The sequence below is a fragment of the Lissotriton helveticus genome, chromosome 5_1, assembly GCF_964261635.1.
Source record: "Lissotriton helveticus chromosome 5_1, aLisHel1.1, whole genome shotgun sequence".
Classification (NCBI taxonomy): Eukaryota; Metazoa; Chordata; class Amphibia; order Caudata; family Salamandridae; genus Lissotriton; species Lissotriton helveticus.
In genome coordinates, this window is record NC_136065.1 from 1051388383 (window position 1) to 1051405752 (window position 17370).

At 46.0% G+C, this 17370-nt stretch overlaps 1 protein-coding gene across 4 annotated transcripts in view; it reads left to right on the forward strand.

Moving 5' to 3' along the window:
- The first annotated feature begins 261 nt into the window (after window positions 1–261).
- The window catches only part of ARHGAP19 (Rho GTPase activating protein 19), a 368551-nt gene continuing 351442 nt past the window's right edge, over window positions 262–17370 (forward strand). For all 4 annotated transcript variants that reach the window (XM_078643585.1, XM_078643586.1, XM_078643587.1 and 1 more), the window contains exon 1: window positions 262–417. In XM_078643585.1, the coding sequence (XP_078499711.1) occupies window positions 380–417 (38 nt within the window). In that variant the 5' untranslated portion in view covers window positions 262–379. The remainder of the gene's footprint in view (window positions 418–17370) is intronic.

A 17370-nucleotide genomic window follows, 5' to 3' on the forward strand; every position in this document is an offset into this window, starting at 1 on the left:
TCCAGTAATAACAGAGAAGAGGTCTATTGGAAAACACGATGTTTACATTAACATGAAACTAAGTTTGAACTGATTTTGTGTTAGGTGCCTCTTGCGTGTTTAAAGTAATAAGTGGAACAATCTAACACGCCCGCACTCGTTCATGGTTGATGCACTTTCAGTCCTGCTTTTATGTTTATGCACTGCAGCCGCGAGCAAGCAGTCGCGCATTTGAAATAAACCTCCCGGGAAGTGTGAAGTGACGCGTTAAACCCGCCCATCACGAAATGGTTCAATGATATTGAAAGCAGCCAATCGCTGGTATTGGCCGGAAAGCGAGGACCCAACCAGGAAGAGCAAGAGGCGTGCGTAGCTGGGCAGCGGAGAATTTGAAAACAAGATGGCATCGGAAGTGGAACTGGGGAGAGAAAATGCTAGGTGAGAGTGTATCATTCTATCTTGTCCATAATTCGGGGTTGTTTATGGTCATGTGATGAGATCAGACTGGTACTCCTCCCGTGCAGGGGAACACAATCCTGCACCGGAAGACATTCTGCGAAATCAGTGAGCCTGTATCTTCACCCTTTAATTACATGCAGCCCCCTCTCTCCCCCAATCAAGAGGGGGCCCTAGAGTTTGTCAATAGTCGTCTAATTGGTCTCTGATAAACAACTTTGCGTTTTAGAATGGCCATACCACCGTTTTAAAAACAAATTCACCTTTCATGAGCTGTGCAATCGAAATGACTGCTGCTTTTTTCCCAATCGATTTTCGAATGTGTCCGGCAGAAAGCCATCCCTCTGCCGGTATGAAACCTCCAAGGGTGGTGAAGTGGGAAGTTTTGGGAGATCGTCCAGTCCAGAAGCACGGGAGTCTCATGTCTTTTGTGCTGTGTCGGGAGCTTGCGTGGAGTGTGACCACACTGATGCTTTAGTGGCGTCTTTCGGATCTCAATTGCATAAATAATCCTGTAGAAAAGGAGCCATTCTATAATCCTCGTCGGATGCACACTGCTTGTTTATTTTCTCGTCTAGATCATTAGGCGGTTGCTTAAATGGTAAATGTATAGCGTGTAACAGCAGTTTATGGGTAGTACCAATTGGTGTACTGTCCTGGTTGTGCTCAATCCACCCTTGCCTGTATTCTTTCGTTGCTGGGCTTATACTACGTAGTGAGATTTAGTATCACTGAGCGTTGTGCAGTGGCTTGCACGACATTGTTCAACTCGTGTACCAGTTACATGCTTCAGTTGCCCGCTTAGTAACATAGATATTGTGATTGCTAGCACTACGAGGCTAGTTGGATTATATACGTGGAGATTCTAGCTTTAACTTGGCTTACTAGTTTTCTACTTTTTCTTTTAAACTTGTTTCATGCAGACCATTCATATATGCTACTGACATTTCGTTCGTACCCCCTTCTTGTCTATCCTTGTTTGTTGAGAGTTATACCTAATACTTAGATATGTGATGCCATGTGCTTATTCTGTAGGGCAGTGGTTCTTAACATTTTGACTTCTGTGGACCCCCCCCCACTTAATCATTACAGGATCCCTGGGACCCCGGCCTAAGCATTTTCAGTGAGTTGAACTGCAAACCAGTACGCACAATTTACAGAAATAAGCATTCAAACAAATACATAAATGATGAAATATTTTATTTAATCATAAACAAAAATACTTTTTTCTTCTTCATTTGAATAGGAAGATTAGAGCTTTTCTAAATTCAACTGAGGCTACTCATTGCCCATACTTTATTCTGTTTGATTCACTTGCACTGCTCCCACAAATCAATCTAAGGATACTTAATATTTTATCCTCCAGTTTCAAATCCCTTCATATTTACAGAACATTTTAAGTGTTATATGTTGCTTCTTTGTCTGTTAATATTATTTAATTTTCTAAGCAGTCACGGACCTCCAGGGGTCCTGGATTACTGTTTTAGGGAACTGTGGTGCCCAGTTACTGGGACCCTCAGGCGGCAAGGGGACTTCATCCCCCAACCAAGAGCATGCCAGGAGGCGCTTTTGCAGGGTGGTGGAGAAAGGGGGCGTGGCCTGTGTACTCTCAGCAATCCCACAATCTGGACTTACTGGAGGTATCGGGTAGGCTAGTTGGCACCTAAGGACCCACAGCAGGGAAGGGGACTTTAATCCCTATCCAACAGCGCGCCAGGGAGCATGTTTGCAGACTGGTGGGCAAAGGGGCGTGGCCTGCTATGAGAACTTACCAATACTGCTGTGTGGGACTTACTGGAGGGAATAGGAGGGGTAGCTGGCCCTCAAGGTTGCCCTTGGGTGCCAAATACCCTTCCTTTTACCTCCAGTAAGTCCCACACAGTGGGATTGCAAAGAGGTGTTCGGAGGCCACAACCCCCTTTCTCCACCACTCTGCAAACGCGCCTCCTGGCACACTACGGGTTGGGGGATGAAGTCCAATTTACTCCTGGGGGGCTTTGGGGGCCAAGAAGCCCTCCTAGTACCTCCTGTAAGTCCTACGCAGGGAAATTTCTTAGTGGGTTTAATGTTCTTATAGCCCTTCATCCTCGGGCTGCACGGTTGTAGCTCTGGTTCAGGGCCTTTTAAAACTGGTACAGCCATCAGCAGTGGGTGGTAAGGCTATATTAAAAAGCATAATCAACTTGCCAAATAACTAGATTGAATGCTCTGCACGACAAGACTGATGTGTCTTCTCAAAAACTGTGCCCATAAAGTTAATGTTCTAAAAAATGAGCTCTAATGTGTTCTGCTAAACTGTTCTGGTAGAAATTAGCCTTCTAACAATGAGCTTCTTGCTACTACATTTGGGTCTTGCAGTTTTCAACAATACCAACAATGAGTTTATACAGAACTAATTGTAACACCTTTAATACACAGCATTCTGTCCGCAGCAGAACTGAAACCAAAATGATACATAAAAAGAAAAGCATTTTCTCTTGATTTCCATCCAGACATTTGTATCTTTAAAATGTGAATACACTGATTTTTTTTTTGTGACGGCATGGAGTACATTCACGTAATCTTTCCACCAGATGTTAAATAACTTCGCAATATAGTGCATTCATTTGTTTCTTTACACAGTATTTTCTTTGCACATTCTTAATGCTGTAAGGAAACATCATGAAATATAGCAATATGACATTCCTATTTCAGCCAAAATGCACAGCACGTTTAGTCTTTGTAACGTTACATCTGCTAGTTATGGAAAGATACAATAGAGTTTGTACTCACACTTTATGATGAGTATAAAAACTAATGTGGCTGTGTATTTCATTCCCTTTTTGAACACTAGGGGCCTGATTATGATGTTTGGATGTATTACGTAAACAGTGGTTTTGTCGGGTAAAAACCTAATTGCTTCAAAATTCAAAACAATTCCTTCAATTATTCCTTTAGTTATAGGCTGAATTACTCGGAACAAAACAAAAATGCAAATCCAAACCAAAGTAGGGTATAGACAAAATATTTTATGAATTTAGTATCATTCATAAGTACCCTCTCTCAAATAACAATTCGAGTATATTCACAGAATGGCGCATCGAATTGAGGTGAGCGTGATACTTGCGCAGTGACATATTGTGCAATAGTGACATAGAATTAGTGACTTTATGTACACGTGAGAGGGGAAGAGGGAAAACAGGAGGTTGGCCAATGTGGTATTAAATTGAAGTTATTCCTGTATGCCACTGTTGTGGGCTAGTGTTATGGAATACTCTCTGTTGGTCCAAAGGCTTACGCCGTCGACGTTTCGACCCTATTAACACCCGGTTTGTGGGTCAACGTGGGTCTTCATCAGGACTGGGGGGTGGGAAAGAAGTGATGTTGCCTCTGGGGACCGGGAAGGGGTGTGCCCAGGCTTGACTTGTGAAGAGATCACGTATTCTTGTTAGTTGTGTGTGCTCAGGCCCACATGAGTCAATCTCCCACTTGAAGGGTAAACAAGCCTAGTCGATCAATTTGTTCATTATAGTCAATATCCACAGTTCTATTCGTTATGAGGTTTGCTGGCAATCCCACTTGAAGGGTAAAGGAGCCTAGTCGGTCACTTTGTTCCTTATAATCAATATCCTCTGTAATATTCGTTACGATGTTTGCTGGAAATCTGGGATTCCTTATTCAAAATTCCTACAACTCGATCTGACACGATTCGTTTCCTTTCCGTTGTCAGTGTTCGCTCAAATGTCTTTGTCATGATGTTGGATGGACCTCCTCCATTTGACATCAGGGGCTGCAGTCCGAACGCTGCAATACGATACATTCAATCAGAAGCAGCTGACGGAGGGACCGACGGACTGGTCATGGAGCCGATCGGAGTGTCGGTTGGAGCGTAATAATCTACAAAGGGGGCGATGCCTGCGGAGGTAGGGATTATGATGTCCCTTTTTCCCCTGCCTTTGCGTGGCGGTCCGACTGCCATGTAAAGGTGGACGGAATAGGAGTATGGTGGCCCCAAGCAGGGCCTCCGTCCCCTATGAGCCTCCGCCATGGGCCCAGGGGTGCACATGTGGTTCCCCCCCAAACATCCATGTGACAGGCACCACATAGTGCCTGCCACACGGTTCGTAGATATTTGAAAACATACCCTTTACTATTTTGGCTTGTGCTACTGCCCTTTTCCAGCTACAAATAGTAAAGGCTATGTTTCCGACCACCGTGCTGGCGGTTGCCTTGCAAATCAGTGGGTGGGACCTCCGACACCTTGTCGGGGGGGAGGCGGTACCATTCCTACTACGAAGTCGGTTGTACGCTTGTCCGACTGGCATGCTCCGACCTGCATCGTAAAGAGGGCCTGGGTGGTCTCATGATTGTGTGAAGCTTATCTTTTATTGTTTTTAATTATAGTGCTTTAAGTGGCTAACGTTTAATTTTTCTTTTTTTTTTCTATTGTAATCCTGGAATACATTTAGTATATTTTCTTTGTGCAGTGTTAGGGCAGACCAAAGGTACTTCAGTGCGTTGACAGTGAACCTACAGAAGGAAACAAAGCAATAATATTACAACTATATTATGCATAAAAAGTAGAATTGGCAGCAAAGCCGTCACAAAAAGTTGTTAGCTGCTGACTTATCAACATCATAACTTACTCGTCTTTACTGAGGCCGTAAGAAAATATTTTAGCTTTTGAAACTCTGGAAAGATTAGAAAGCCTTGGCTTAGTTGGACATTCATTTCCAAACTCTCTAGCCTAGTAATTAACATTTATAATTTCTTAAATTTCTTTGCATAAACTGCCACAGTATACTTTAGATCAGATAGTGAAATTTAGTTAGTTCCTAAAACTCTGCATGTGTGGTAAGATACAAGGTGACCTGACTGGACGAATTTTCCATTAAAGTCCTGAGCCGGATCCATAATTTCTTTTGGAAGATTGAAGGCTCTTACTAGCTTTTGAGAAGTTGTTAATATTATTTCATTAAAAAATAAAACTGAATACACAATGTTCATCGCTCTCAATGAAGACATCAATTTGTTCTGCGTGGCAAAATATAGCACCATGCATTACTGAACCCTTCTCAGACCTACTGCTTGTATGACTACAACTTTAATGATGGAGCCAAATATATCAGGTCTTTCATAAGGTATAAAGGTGAAACCGAATGTTTTTGTCACTTTTTTTCATTTGAGACTTGAAGGCGAATAGACACCGAGATTCCTGACCTTTTCGACTGATTGATGTGAAAAAATATAAGTGAGAGTTGAGGGGGCTGCAGATAACTTGTTTATAGGATGGTCAATGATCCTTCCACCATTGAGGCAGCTACTTTTCATCTCTGTAGAGTACTGTACAGAATGACCATGGGGTGGAGCAATGTCTTAACAAAGTGGCGTGAAGTTGACACGGCATGCCACATATTTTGACCACCTGAACTAGTAAGCGTTATGTTGATGCACATGTGGGTTCGTATCCCATCCTCGTCGCCAGTGTTGAAAGGAAGTACTCTGAAGCAGAAGTGAGTACAAGCGTCTTTAATCTGTCATCCACACTCCATAACTCACATGCTCCCCAACATTCTAAGGTGAACTCTCATGGAACATTCCATGGGGAAAGGAGGGAGGAGGGGGGGAAGGATTGTACCAAGGGAAGAAGGAAGAGAGATTACAACACATTACATATCAATCCCAACACTGCCGAGCTATACAGTACTCCACTTTTGTTTTTGACCCCTTCTGTTATAAAAGTGCCTAATTTCAAGTTTTTATCTCTCATTGAGGACTGTTGAAGTCAGTGGGGCGGAATACCCGTGGTACCGTTTTGTACAGATGTTTGAAGAGAATTGTGTGACAAACCGTGCCAAAAGCAGTTGTTGATGCTTTCACTCACTTAAAATTAAGGAGGGTTAATTCACAGTAACGGTGGGAGCCTGGTCTTAAATAATCAACTATTATTTAGAAATATGCACAGTTTGGCATTTTCCAGTTCTTAGCTTGTATATTTATATAAATATCAAATTAATCATTACAGAAAGTAGAACGTTCTAATCGGAAACCAAATTCATTTTAAATGGGGAGAGGAGTTGGCCTAACGGTTAGGGCGGTCGACCTTGAATCTGGGGAACTGGGTTCGAGTCTTGGCAACGACGGTGAACATCTTGTGATTCTGGGCAAATCACTTAATCTCCCCGTGCCTAACAAAAAAAAAAATAATGTGTCCTCATGTAACGCAACTGGTGCTATGTAAAGCGCTGTGATACCCAATACCTTTGGGTCAAGTTCGCGCTATATGAAACTCAGCAAAACAATTCAATAATTCATTGCACCTTTAAGAAGTTAAGTAGCCGCAATACATTGGAAAATAATCAAATTATTAATACCAGGTCCTAATACAAAAGGGCCAACATAGCTTCGAGCCTTCGAGCGAAAGAAAAAATGATTACACTCCTCCTCAAGTAGCATATGTTTTTATAATTTCAAGGCATGTTTTTACGTAGAAAGGCAGCACTAAAATATTACTTTAGCCAATAGGACTGCTAATTTCCAAACACAACTAGAACACAATTTGTATTGGCTGATTATATCGAGCATATAGCAAAAGAAACAAAAAAATACATCTTTACAAAATGGACTTTTTTCTGCACATTCATAACATCTACATAGCATGGAGATCTCAGCACATTACCATTTGCTTCAGCTGAGGAAGCCAGAAGAAAAAGTGTTACGTTACTTGCAGAGACAGACCGTGGCTGGAGCAGGATTTAAATGATTTCCGGAAAGGCAAATGAAAACAAATGCTTATACAAACATTTAAACACTAACTTTTCAAAATGTGACCTAGTGTGGCTTGGTTATGCTAATTAATCCAAATCTACGTTGAACATTATTTTTCAAATTTTTTTTATTTCTCACGCCGTCACTGAGCTAGTAATATATAGTCAGTATGTCTCCTCTATGCCCATGTATTTTTTTATCAAAGTGATGGTTCTGCTCTTCCTGTGAGCAAAATCCTGAATAGCAATGAGTTACCCGACTACCCCTTTCAGATAGCAACGGACTGGTTATCCTACCTTCTTGGATTTAGATCAGAGGGGAAGAACTTACAATTGAGGTCATTACTGTCAGTGTAAAAAAAATGTGGGTATTAGTCAAGAGTGTGGGGACCAATCTTAAGTAATAACCACAATCCTGTTGAGAGTTAATCCCTAAAACCTCTAACTTAACCTGAGCTCAGCCCCATGGTAGCTACTCAAATAGCAAACATGCTTAACTTAGCGGTAATGTGTAAAATATTTATGCTGTACCAAAACGGTAATAAAGTCACAACAGAAGAAAAATCCCAAATCAATGTAGAGTAAATCTTAATAAATAAAATGATGCCAAAATTCCAATAAGGGGAACCGGAGATATGAAGTTTTAGACAAAAATAGCACCAAAAGGCGTTAACTGCCAACCACTGGTCGTGTTAAAACCGGACCCACGCGCGTTTTGAGGCCAACTGCGATGTAGCGTGGGTCGGGAATGGAAACCAGGTTCAACGCAGTTGGAAGTTTTACCTTGGGACTTGGTCTCAAAAATGGAAGTTTACCATCTTCAGCGGGGCGAAGCAGCAGGCTGTAGACGAGGATGGTTCCACAAGATTTGAGCATCGTCTGACGAGGTGCTGGTGAAGCAGTTGGTTTTTAGCAGGAATGCTCAGAGTGGGAAAAATTAAGATTTGCTGCTGCAGAAATGCCCTGAGCGAGGGTAAACTTGAATCTTTAGCCCAGCTGCAATGCTCCTGGGTCAGATCGACTAAGTAAGGTTGTTCCAGTCCTGAAGATCTTTGGAGTTAAGAGTCCCAGGTTTCACAAGCTATTAGAGGTACATTTTGACACAGCTCAAGGTTGCAGGACCTCAGGAACAACACTTGGGCCGAGTGGAGGGGCAGAATTCACTCTAGCAGACGCCACTTGCAGGGTCCAGGGCGGGTAACCTCGGAATGGGTCAGCTTGCAGTTGCAGGATTGGTCTCTTGTAACTTGAGCTGAAGGTCGACCTTATGACCCTTGGAGTCCTGGGTGCAAGAGGGGGAGCTGGTCCATTCTGTAAGGGCTATTTTGATGTCTCAGAGAGCTGGTTCAATCCTCTTCTGATCTTCCTCAAGTCCAAAATATTTTAATGAGTGTACTGGGGATGCCACATTTATACTAGGCACCAGCCTGTTTGTGGGGGTGACTCTTTGCTAACCAATGGGGTTAAAGTTCCTCAGTTTTGCAGCTTTTATCATGTGTCCTACTTCAAACAATCCCACAGTGCCCCTTCTGTCTAAATCCAAGATGGAGAAACCCTCCACCCCACGTGTGGAACCTGTATGCCCAATTTGGGGGGGGGGTGTCCTGGGAAATGAGAACCTGCCTCTGTGGTCACTTCAAGCCAGTTCTAGGGGCAGCTCCCCTCCCAATTTGTTTGATGCCTGATTGACTGGATGGAGGAGGGGTACAAAGAACCCAGCTGTGCAGGTGTCATCTGAAATCTGGCTGTGATGGGAGTCTCCATTTTCACCTAATTCGGAGGCTGCTGCTTGAGGCTAATGTAAATTAGCCTTCAGAGGTTTTAGACCTTACCAGTGAATTGGGTTTTTAATAAATATTATTGTCCACAAATAGAATTTCTAGGGTTTCTTTAGTCCACTATTGCATTTAATATTGCATCTCAGTGCTTCTCTGTGGAAGAGCCAGTCTTGCTACAGTCAAAATAGCTTTTCATCCTAGTCTCTGTAAGGACATGTTTAACATTAGATGTCCTACTTGTAAGTACCATGCACCCTGTGTTATGGGTTGAAAGGCCTGCTTAGGGATCGCCTATCGATATTTAAAAGGAACGTTCAGACCTGTTAAAAGGTTTTATTTGACAGGTCAAATTGCAGCTTAAAGACTGCTTTAGTCAGGCCACACTTGTAGGGCTAAAGCCATGTTTGCACTGGATGGCGCATTAGGTGCTGAAGTCTTCTAGTGGCACTTTACTGAAGGCCATGAGCACACTTTGTACCATGTATTAGGAACTTCTACGTAAGTTAAATTTGCCAGTTACGGTTATCCCAAGTCGACCATGATTCAGATGGGCAGCACAGGCACTTTACTACCGGTTACCAGTGGTAAAGTGCACAGAGTTCTACAGCCATCAAAAGTGGCAAAGATCTTGGTGTACACCACACAAACAATGATCATTTCCTACAGTCCGCTTTAGACGTTTTAATTATCCTGTTACTTTTACTTGCTTCAGTTCTGTAGGTACCTAACTGGTTGTAAGAAAGCATTTGTAACTACTTTTTACAGCAAAATACATTTGGTCACATAGCTATTAATAATAGAAGCAGGTAACACACCCTGAAAGAAGGCTATGCATGACCTCAACTGATGACAGTGACACAGTCTGAAGCAAGACTTTGATAGTTCAGGTATTCCAGAGTCAAGTCTTTGGAGACTGCCGTGTGAAATAAATCAATGGTATTCTCGGTTGGTAACTGGGGACAAAAAATTAACATTATTCTCAGTGGTGTAAGTAGTGTCTATGCCCATGTTGTAAATAGAAGTCCTTGAGCCAGGAGTATGAATAGGTTATCTTTATTCAAGTTGAGTTGCAGGTCAAGTTCTTAAGATGTTAATATGAAAACCCCACCAGGAGTGACCTCCCTGTCACTCAGCCTGCCTGGTACCAACTGCCAGTTGAGACACAGGCCAAGCCCCCAACATTCCACGATGTCACCAAGCATTCTAGCAGGGACATCATGTGAGCCACAGGGAAATCCCATCCAGAGAAAAGAGACATAGATTAAATATAACAGCCCAGTTCATAGGTTAGTGTATGTGGTGATACGTGTTGGTTATACGAGTCATCCGATCTGTTAATGGGCTGGTGATAGTTGGTCTTGCTTCTCTCAAATGAGTGGTTTGTTGTGGAAAAAGGAGGTCAATTTAAGTTTGCGAGTGAACTTAAAAAGGTCTATCATTGTCTTCGGTAATGTCCCAAGAGGCTGTTAGGCCGAAAGATAGTCCCCTATGTATAATAATTTCTTGTGGCAGTGTGTTCTCCTACCAGATATGCTAATCATTAGGTTGTTCGATTCTTGGGTTTGGTTTATTGTTTCCTCCTCGCTCATGTTGTTACTCCTATGCTAGGGTTTGGCATTGAGATATTTGGTGTGGTTTCTGTTCGAGTTCTGATATCTTGGGCGGTTTGGTTCCAGAATAAGAGTCTGTGTCTTACAGCCTCCTCTAAAAAATCTGCACCTACTCTGGTCGTTGAGGCTGTAATTTCATTGCCCGGAGATTCCGCTTCTGAGCTTGTGACTGAGTCCTGAGCTTTAGGAGCTTTGTGAATGTAATGAACTGTGCATACTTTATTTTGATTATCTATACTACTATTATAAAGGAAGAACTTTGAACCTTTGAGGCGGGTAAACTCGGGAACCACAGCGCCAATCCACACACCCGATACATCGTTGTAATCGGCAGGGTGTGCAGATGGACATAGGCTATATAAAGTTAAAAAATATACGTTATTTAAAAAATTTAGCAAAAAAAAAAGTAGTCCTGTGGAAGAAGCGCCGGCCGCGACCTGCGTGCTGACGTCAGGAGCGCGGGGAGGAGCGGCGTCCACGAGGGCGAGGAGGAGCGGCTGACATGGCGCGGGGAGGAGCGGTGAGGAGCGGCGGACAAGCGGGGAGGAGCGGTGACCAGCGGCGAAGAGCGGCGGAGCGGTAAACTGAGGAGCGCGTCAGGGAAGCCTGATTGCTCCCGGACAAGGTCGGGGCGGGCTGCTAGTATAATACTAAAGGGGTCTGTTGCTCTCTCCGACCCCACTAATGCTATTTGCTCATTTCCAAGTGCATGATTACTGTGACGAACTTTATTATTTTTCATTGACTTTCTCAGATGCCGCCAATTTGCCTAACGTCAAGGGGCTTTATTATTGTAATGAATTGTGCATATTCTTTTTGGATTATATACATTTTGACAGTTTTTCCCTTTAGTCTCATTATTTTTTTTCTTGTGTCTTCCTTCCCTTTTCTCCCCATCCCCTTACTTTGTCACCTGCCATTGGCCTATTGTTCTTCTTAAAGGAGCGACCCTTGACCTTCTGGTTTTTGGATTATATACATTTTGACAGTTTTTCCCTTTATTCTCGTTATTTTTTTCCTTGTCTTCCTTCCCTTTTCTCCCCATCCCCTTACTTTGTAACCTGCCATTGCCCTATTTCTCTTTTTAAAGGAGCGACCCTTGACCTTCTGGTAGGTCGCTCTCCCCTCCGCTGCAGCGCCACCAACACCAGTGCCACTCTTGTGCCCTCTGCCGCCTCCCCTCGCTCCTGCTGCCTCCCTGCCCCTATCGCCGACATCGCCGCCTTCTGCTCCTGAGTGCCTGTGCCCGGTCCCTTCTGCCTTCTGTACCCTGTCTGCCTGTGCCCCCGCCCATTCTCCTCTGTACCCCGTGTGCCTGCCTTCTGCCCTGCCCTACTGTTTTTCGCCGTTGAGCGTGCTTGCCTTCCCCTGGCCTCGCTCTACCTGCTTCTGCCGCCGTTTTTCCGCCGCTGCCTCCTCTGCGGCCCCGCCCCCCCCCTGTGCCCATTCGTTGCCCTCTTCCCGCCTCCCAGCAGACCCTCCCTCCCCACCTCCCCCTCATATGGCGGCCGCGCAGCGGGTGCACCGAAGGCTTGCCTGGACCGCTCCCAGCACCAGAACCCCTGGCCCCCGTGCCATCGACGAAGCACGACTCCACTACGACGCCAACACCCTCATCGCTCTCAACCACAGACAGACCACCAACTGCTACAAGGCCACCTCCTAGCGCACTCACGGGCCCTTCACCTGCCGGAATTGCAACTTCGCCTGCACCAACGACACCGATGCACTCACAACGACGGAACCGACTGCGATGCATCCTGCTCATCACCCGCTCCGCACGCAAGCACGCCGTCGAGCTCTGGGACCTACTCACCACCACATCACCAGACGCCGCCTTCCTGCCCGAGGCCTGGCTGAACGAAACCTCCTCCCCAGACATCGCAGTGGCCATCCCCACCGGATACAAAATCTCCCGCAGAGATCGCACCAACGGAGTCGGAGGAGGAATCGCCATCATCCACAAGGACACCATCCAGGTATCAACAAACACCGACGACACCCTCACACCCGCTGAACACCTGCACTTCAAGATTCACACGGACCCCAAGACCACCCTCAGAGGCACCCTCGTCTACAGACCACCCGGCCCACGTCCCCAATTCTGCAACTCCATCACAGACTTCATCCGCTCGCACGCACTGACCTCCACCAACTACATCCTGCTCGGTGACCTGAACTACCACCTGGAAAACAACAGCAACTCCTCCACCCTGATCGACAACCTCGCCACCCTCGGAATGAAACAGATCGTCGCCACCCCAACCCACATCGCCGGCCACATGCTCGATGCCATCTTCTCCTCCAGCCCCCACGTTGCCTTCAGCCACGATTCTGAGCTCACCTGGACCGACCACCACTGTGTCCACTTCACCTTCCAGAAACCCGTCACCCACCACCGCACCCTACAGATCCCCCGCCGATGCTGGGGCAAAGTCACCAAAGAACTACTAGAAACACACCTCGCACTCAATCCACCGACCAGCCCCACCGACCCCGATGAGCGGGGCCCGCACCCTCAGACTCCGGATGGAAGACTGCGCCAACACCGTAGCACCAGTGACACACCCACCGACAGAGACACCAGCCAGAGAGCCAGCTGGTTCACCCCGGACCTCCAGGCCTCCTGGCCTTCAAACGCACCTGCCGGAAACTCGAAAAAATCTGGCTCAGCGATAGAACGCCCGCCAACTGCGCAGCCCACAAAGACGCCATCCGCAACAATCACCACCTCATCAGGACCACCAAAGGAGCCTCGTTCAAAGACTGCCTTGACAACAACGCCCACAGCAAAAAGCTCTTCAACATCGTGACTCTCCCGCCGTCACAAGCCCTGTGCGACACCCTCGCTGCCTTTTTCCACCACAAGATCACCGACATTCACAATTCTTCAACCCCCGGCTGCACCCTGCAGACCCCGCCACGACGAACACTCCGAACCCCACCCACCACGACCTTCTGACCACCTGGACCAACGTAAGCACCGAAGACATAATCAAGACCATGAACACCATCCACTCAGGCTCCCCGTCTGATCCCCTTCCGCACCACATCGCCAACAAAGCCGACAGCCTCATTGCGCCCCCACCTGCACAACAGCATCAACCTCTCCGTCGGAACCACCACCTTCCCTGAGAGCTGGAAACACGCCGAGATCAACGCCCTACTAAAGAAACCCAACGCGGACCCGATCGACCTCAAGAACTTCCGGCCCATCTCCCTGCTTCCGTTCCCAGCGAAAGTCATGGAAAAGATCGTCAACACCCAGCTCACCCGCTACCTAGAAGACAACAGCATCCTGGACCCCTCCCAGTCAGGATTCCGCAGCAACCACAGCACCGAGACCGCCCTCATTGCCGCCACAGATGACATCAGAATACTGCTCGACAACGGCGAGACAGCGGCCCTCATCCTCCTAGACCTCTCCGCCGCCTTCGACACAGTTTGCCCCCACATACTTCGCACACGCCTCCAAGACGCAGGGATCGGAGGCAAGGCCCTGGATTGGAACTCCTCCTTCCTCACCGACAGAACCCAGAGAGTCCGCCTCCCCCCGTTCCAATCCGGAACCACCAAACCCATTTGCGGCGTCCCGCAGGGATCCTCCCTCAGCCCGACGCTGTTCAACGTCTACATGGCGCCCCTCGCCCGCATCACCAGACTACACGACCTCAACATAATCTCCTACGCCGACGACACTCAGCTTATTCTCTCCCTCACCAAGGACCCCCTCACCGCCAAATCCAACCTGCACCAGGGTATGAAAGCCGTCACCGATTGGATGGAGGCAAGCCGGCTCAAACTGAACACGGACAAAACAGAGATCCTCATCTTCGGGCCCAACCCCTCAGAGTGGGACGACTCCTGGTGGCCAGCATCACTGGGAACCCCCCCCGGCACCAACCAACCAACCACGCACGCAACCTAGGGGTCATCCTCGATTCCAAGCTCAGCATGACCAACCAAGTCAACGCAGTCTCCTCCTCCTGCTTCCACACCCTCCGTATGCTCCGCAAGATCTACAGATGGATCCCGGCGGACACACGGAAAACCGTCACCCACGCCCTCGTAAGCAGCTGACTCGACTACGGTAACGCCCTCTACGCCGGAGCCCCGTCCAAACTCATCAACATACTCCAAAGAAGCCAGAATGCCTCCGCACGCCTGATCCTAGACGTCCCACGCCGGGACCACATCACCCCGCACCTGAGAGACCTGCACTGGCTCCCCGTCCACAAAAGAATCCCATTCAAAATCATGATCCACGCACACAAAGTTCTCCACATGACCGGCCCAGCCTACCTCAACAACAGACTCTCCTTCTACGTACCCGACAGGAAACTCCGCTCCACCGACCTGTATCTGGCCGCCGTCCCGCGCATCCACAGAACCACTTCCGGGGGTAGATCATTCTCCCACCGCGCCGCCAAGACCTGTAACGCCCTCCCCCTCCACCTACGACAGACCGCAGACCTCCCGGCCTTCAGAAGATTGCTCAAGACCTGGCTCTTCGACCACTAGCTGCAGCCCCTCCCCCCCAGCGCCTTGAGACACTAGCGGGTAAGCAGTGCGCTCTACAAATCCCCTGATTGATTGATTGATTGAATCTTTCTGTGTTTACTCCCTCCTTTCACCCCCCCCCACTCTGTCATCTCTGTCATTGACCTTCTGCTCCTCTGAAGCTCACCTTCATCTATCCAGTCACATGATTATGAATCTGTGTTGATGTTTATGTGACTACATTATATGTTTTATACAACACTATGCCTACCTCATGAACAGCAGCCTTAAAAAAGCCCTTGGCCTGCCGGCTGTACGGACGAAACATGTGTTGGCTGTTCTTTAGCTACCTGTATTTCTGCCATGAAATAATACAGCATATTATGCTTTAAAAAGCACATCGGACTTTGGGATTTTTTTCCCCAGCTACTACTATTTGAATATATCCGGCACAAACATTTCTAAAGCTTAAAATACAATTCTAAGTGGTATGCCATTTGAAGGATGAACCGCATGTTAGTACACTGAAAACACTGATATTTACGGAATTTTAAAGTACTCAGAAGTTTACATTCATACCATTTACTAGGGATTCAGTGCATTTTGTCAATCGAATTTCAGTGTCACACCTCTGCCTGTAGATCAACGTACACAGTCGAGTGTATTTCGAGGTTTTACAATTTTCGCATCAGAAAATGCCTTTTAACGTTTGATCCTACTCGTTAAGCATACTTTTTTTTTTTTTTTGTTCTCTCCCTATTTCTTTACCTCCGAATGGCAATATATAAGTGCTGCCACTGTCTTACCCCAAAGTACCTCCTTGAAGTGCACTGCTGCTTCACATGAACCTTCCTTCGCCTGAAGGATAGCGTTTCTATTTGCAGACTGCAGAACACGTCTTCTAGTCCGGGACATAACACAGGTTTGTTAACGCGGGGTTTCTGGTCTCTAGTTACCATACCAGATCCCTAATCCTGTCGACTGAATCGTTGGTACCTGTCATTGAGTAAAAGACAATCTACTACTAGGTTAGTCAATTAGGAAATTAAACCACTCTAAAGAACCACTTACCACTGGGAAAGGTTAAAAAGTTTTAATTCAAAGTCAAAAGTATCTGGAGATACAAACTTCTCAGAATAAGATTCAAAAGGTACACAGGTATTAGTACAAAAAGGTACTCTCTAAATATTCTCAATCGACAAAAGGAAATTATCAAAACTATTTCAAAAAGCATAAGCGTTGCAAGAATCGCTGTGAGTTGCAACCTGAGTCATTTACAGAAAGGAAAAGTACAAGTTAAATCTGTCCCTACACTAGACTAAGTGACATCACTACTTAACAAGATCTTTACCTAAAAAGGTGTCAGCAGTGATGACTTCCAAAGAAGATCACACACTTCCCTTAGTCTTTGTCTCAATTGAAGTCTTTTCCGTTCTTTATCTGCCTACCCATCCGCTCTCTAAGGCTTCTCAGATCATCTGCTCTAACTCCTCCCCGGGGTGCTATCCCTAATACCAAATCACATTTCCAATAGGCACGCCCCTTGAGACGCCTCTCACGTGGTGCAGTTTTGAGCGGCAAATCCCGTCCTGGTGCTCCTCTGGACTCTTCATTAAAGTTAACCTTGCTTCCCAGGCTTCTCTCCGTCCAAGCGGTACCCCCTAAAATTCCTGAAGACTCCTACAGGCCTGCGCCTGGCTCTCTTGAACAAAGGAACCGTTCATCATGGTACTGATTAGGGCTCCTCGCACCTGCGACAGACACATGTACTGTGGGCCTCAAATTCCAACCTCCACCATATCTCGGACCATAAAACATGTGTAAGAATTCTCAGTTAGTGCCTAGCACATCTTTCCCCTAACGAGCACATTTTAGATCAAAGAGAATGACTTGGTCTTTTCAGGCCTAGTTGATTTACACAAAGCGGTTTCTGTCTTCTAAAACATTTCCTTTCTTTGGTTTAAACAGTATTTAACTAACACGTATTACTATAATATAATGCAACACATCTATATAAAACATATATTTTAATACTATGCCTAATAATACATTTGCACTCAAATGACATTAGAATCCACGTCACTAAAAGTGTAGCAGCATCTTTCGTTTCCTGTGAAATGCCATGTGGCCTACACATTTTCATGGTTTGCAGAATTACATTTCGTTTCACTTAGTCATCTAACGTGTGACTCCAACATCATTTTAACATTTCTACAACCTTTACATTAATTTTCCACACTTATATATGCATCTATTCTAATTAAAACAAACACTCATATATTTTCACTATATAAATTGACA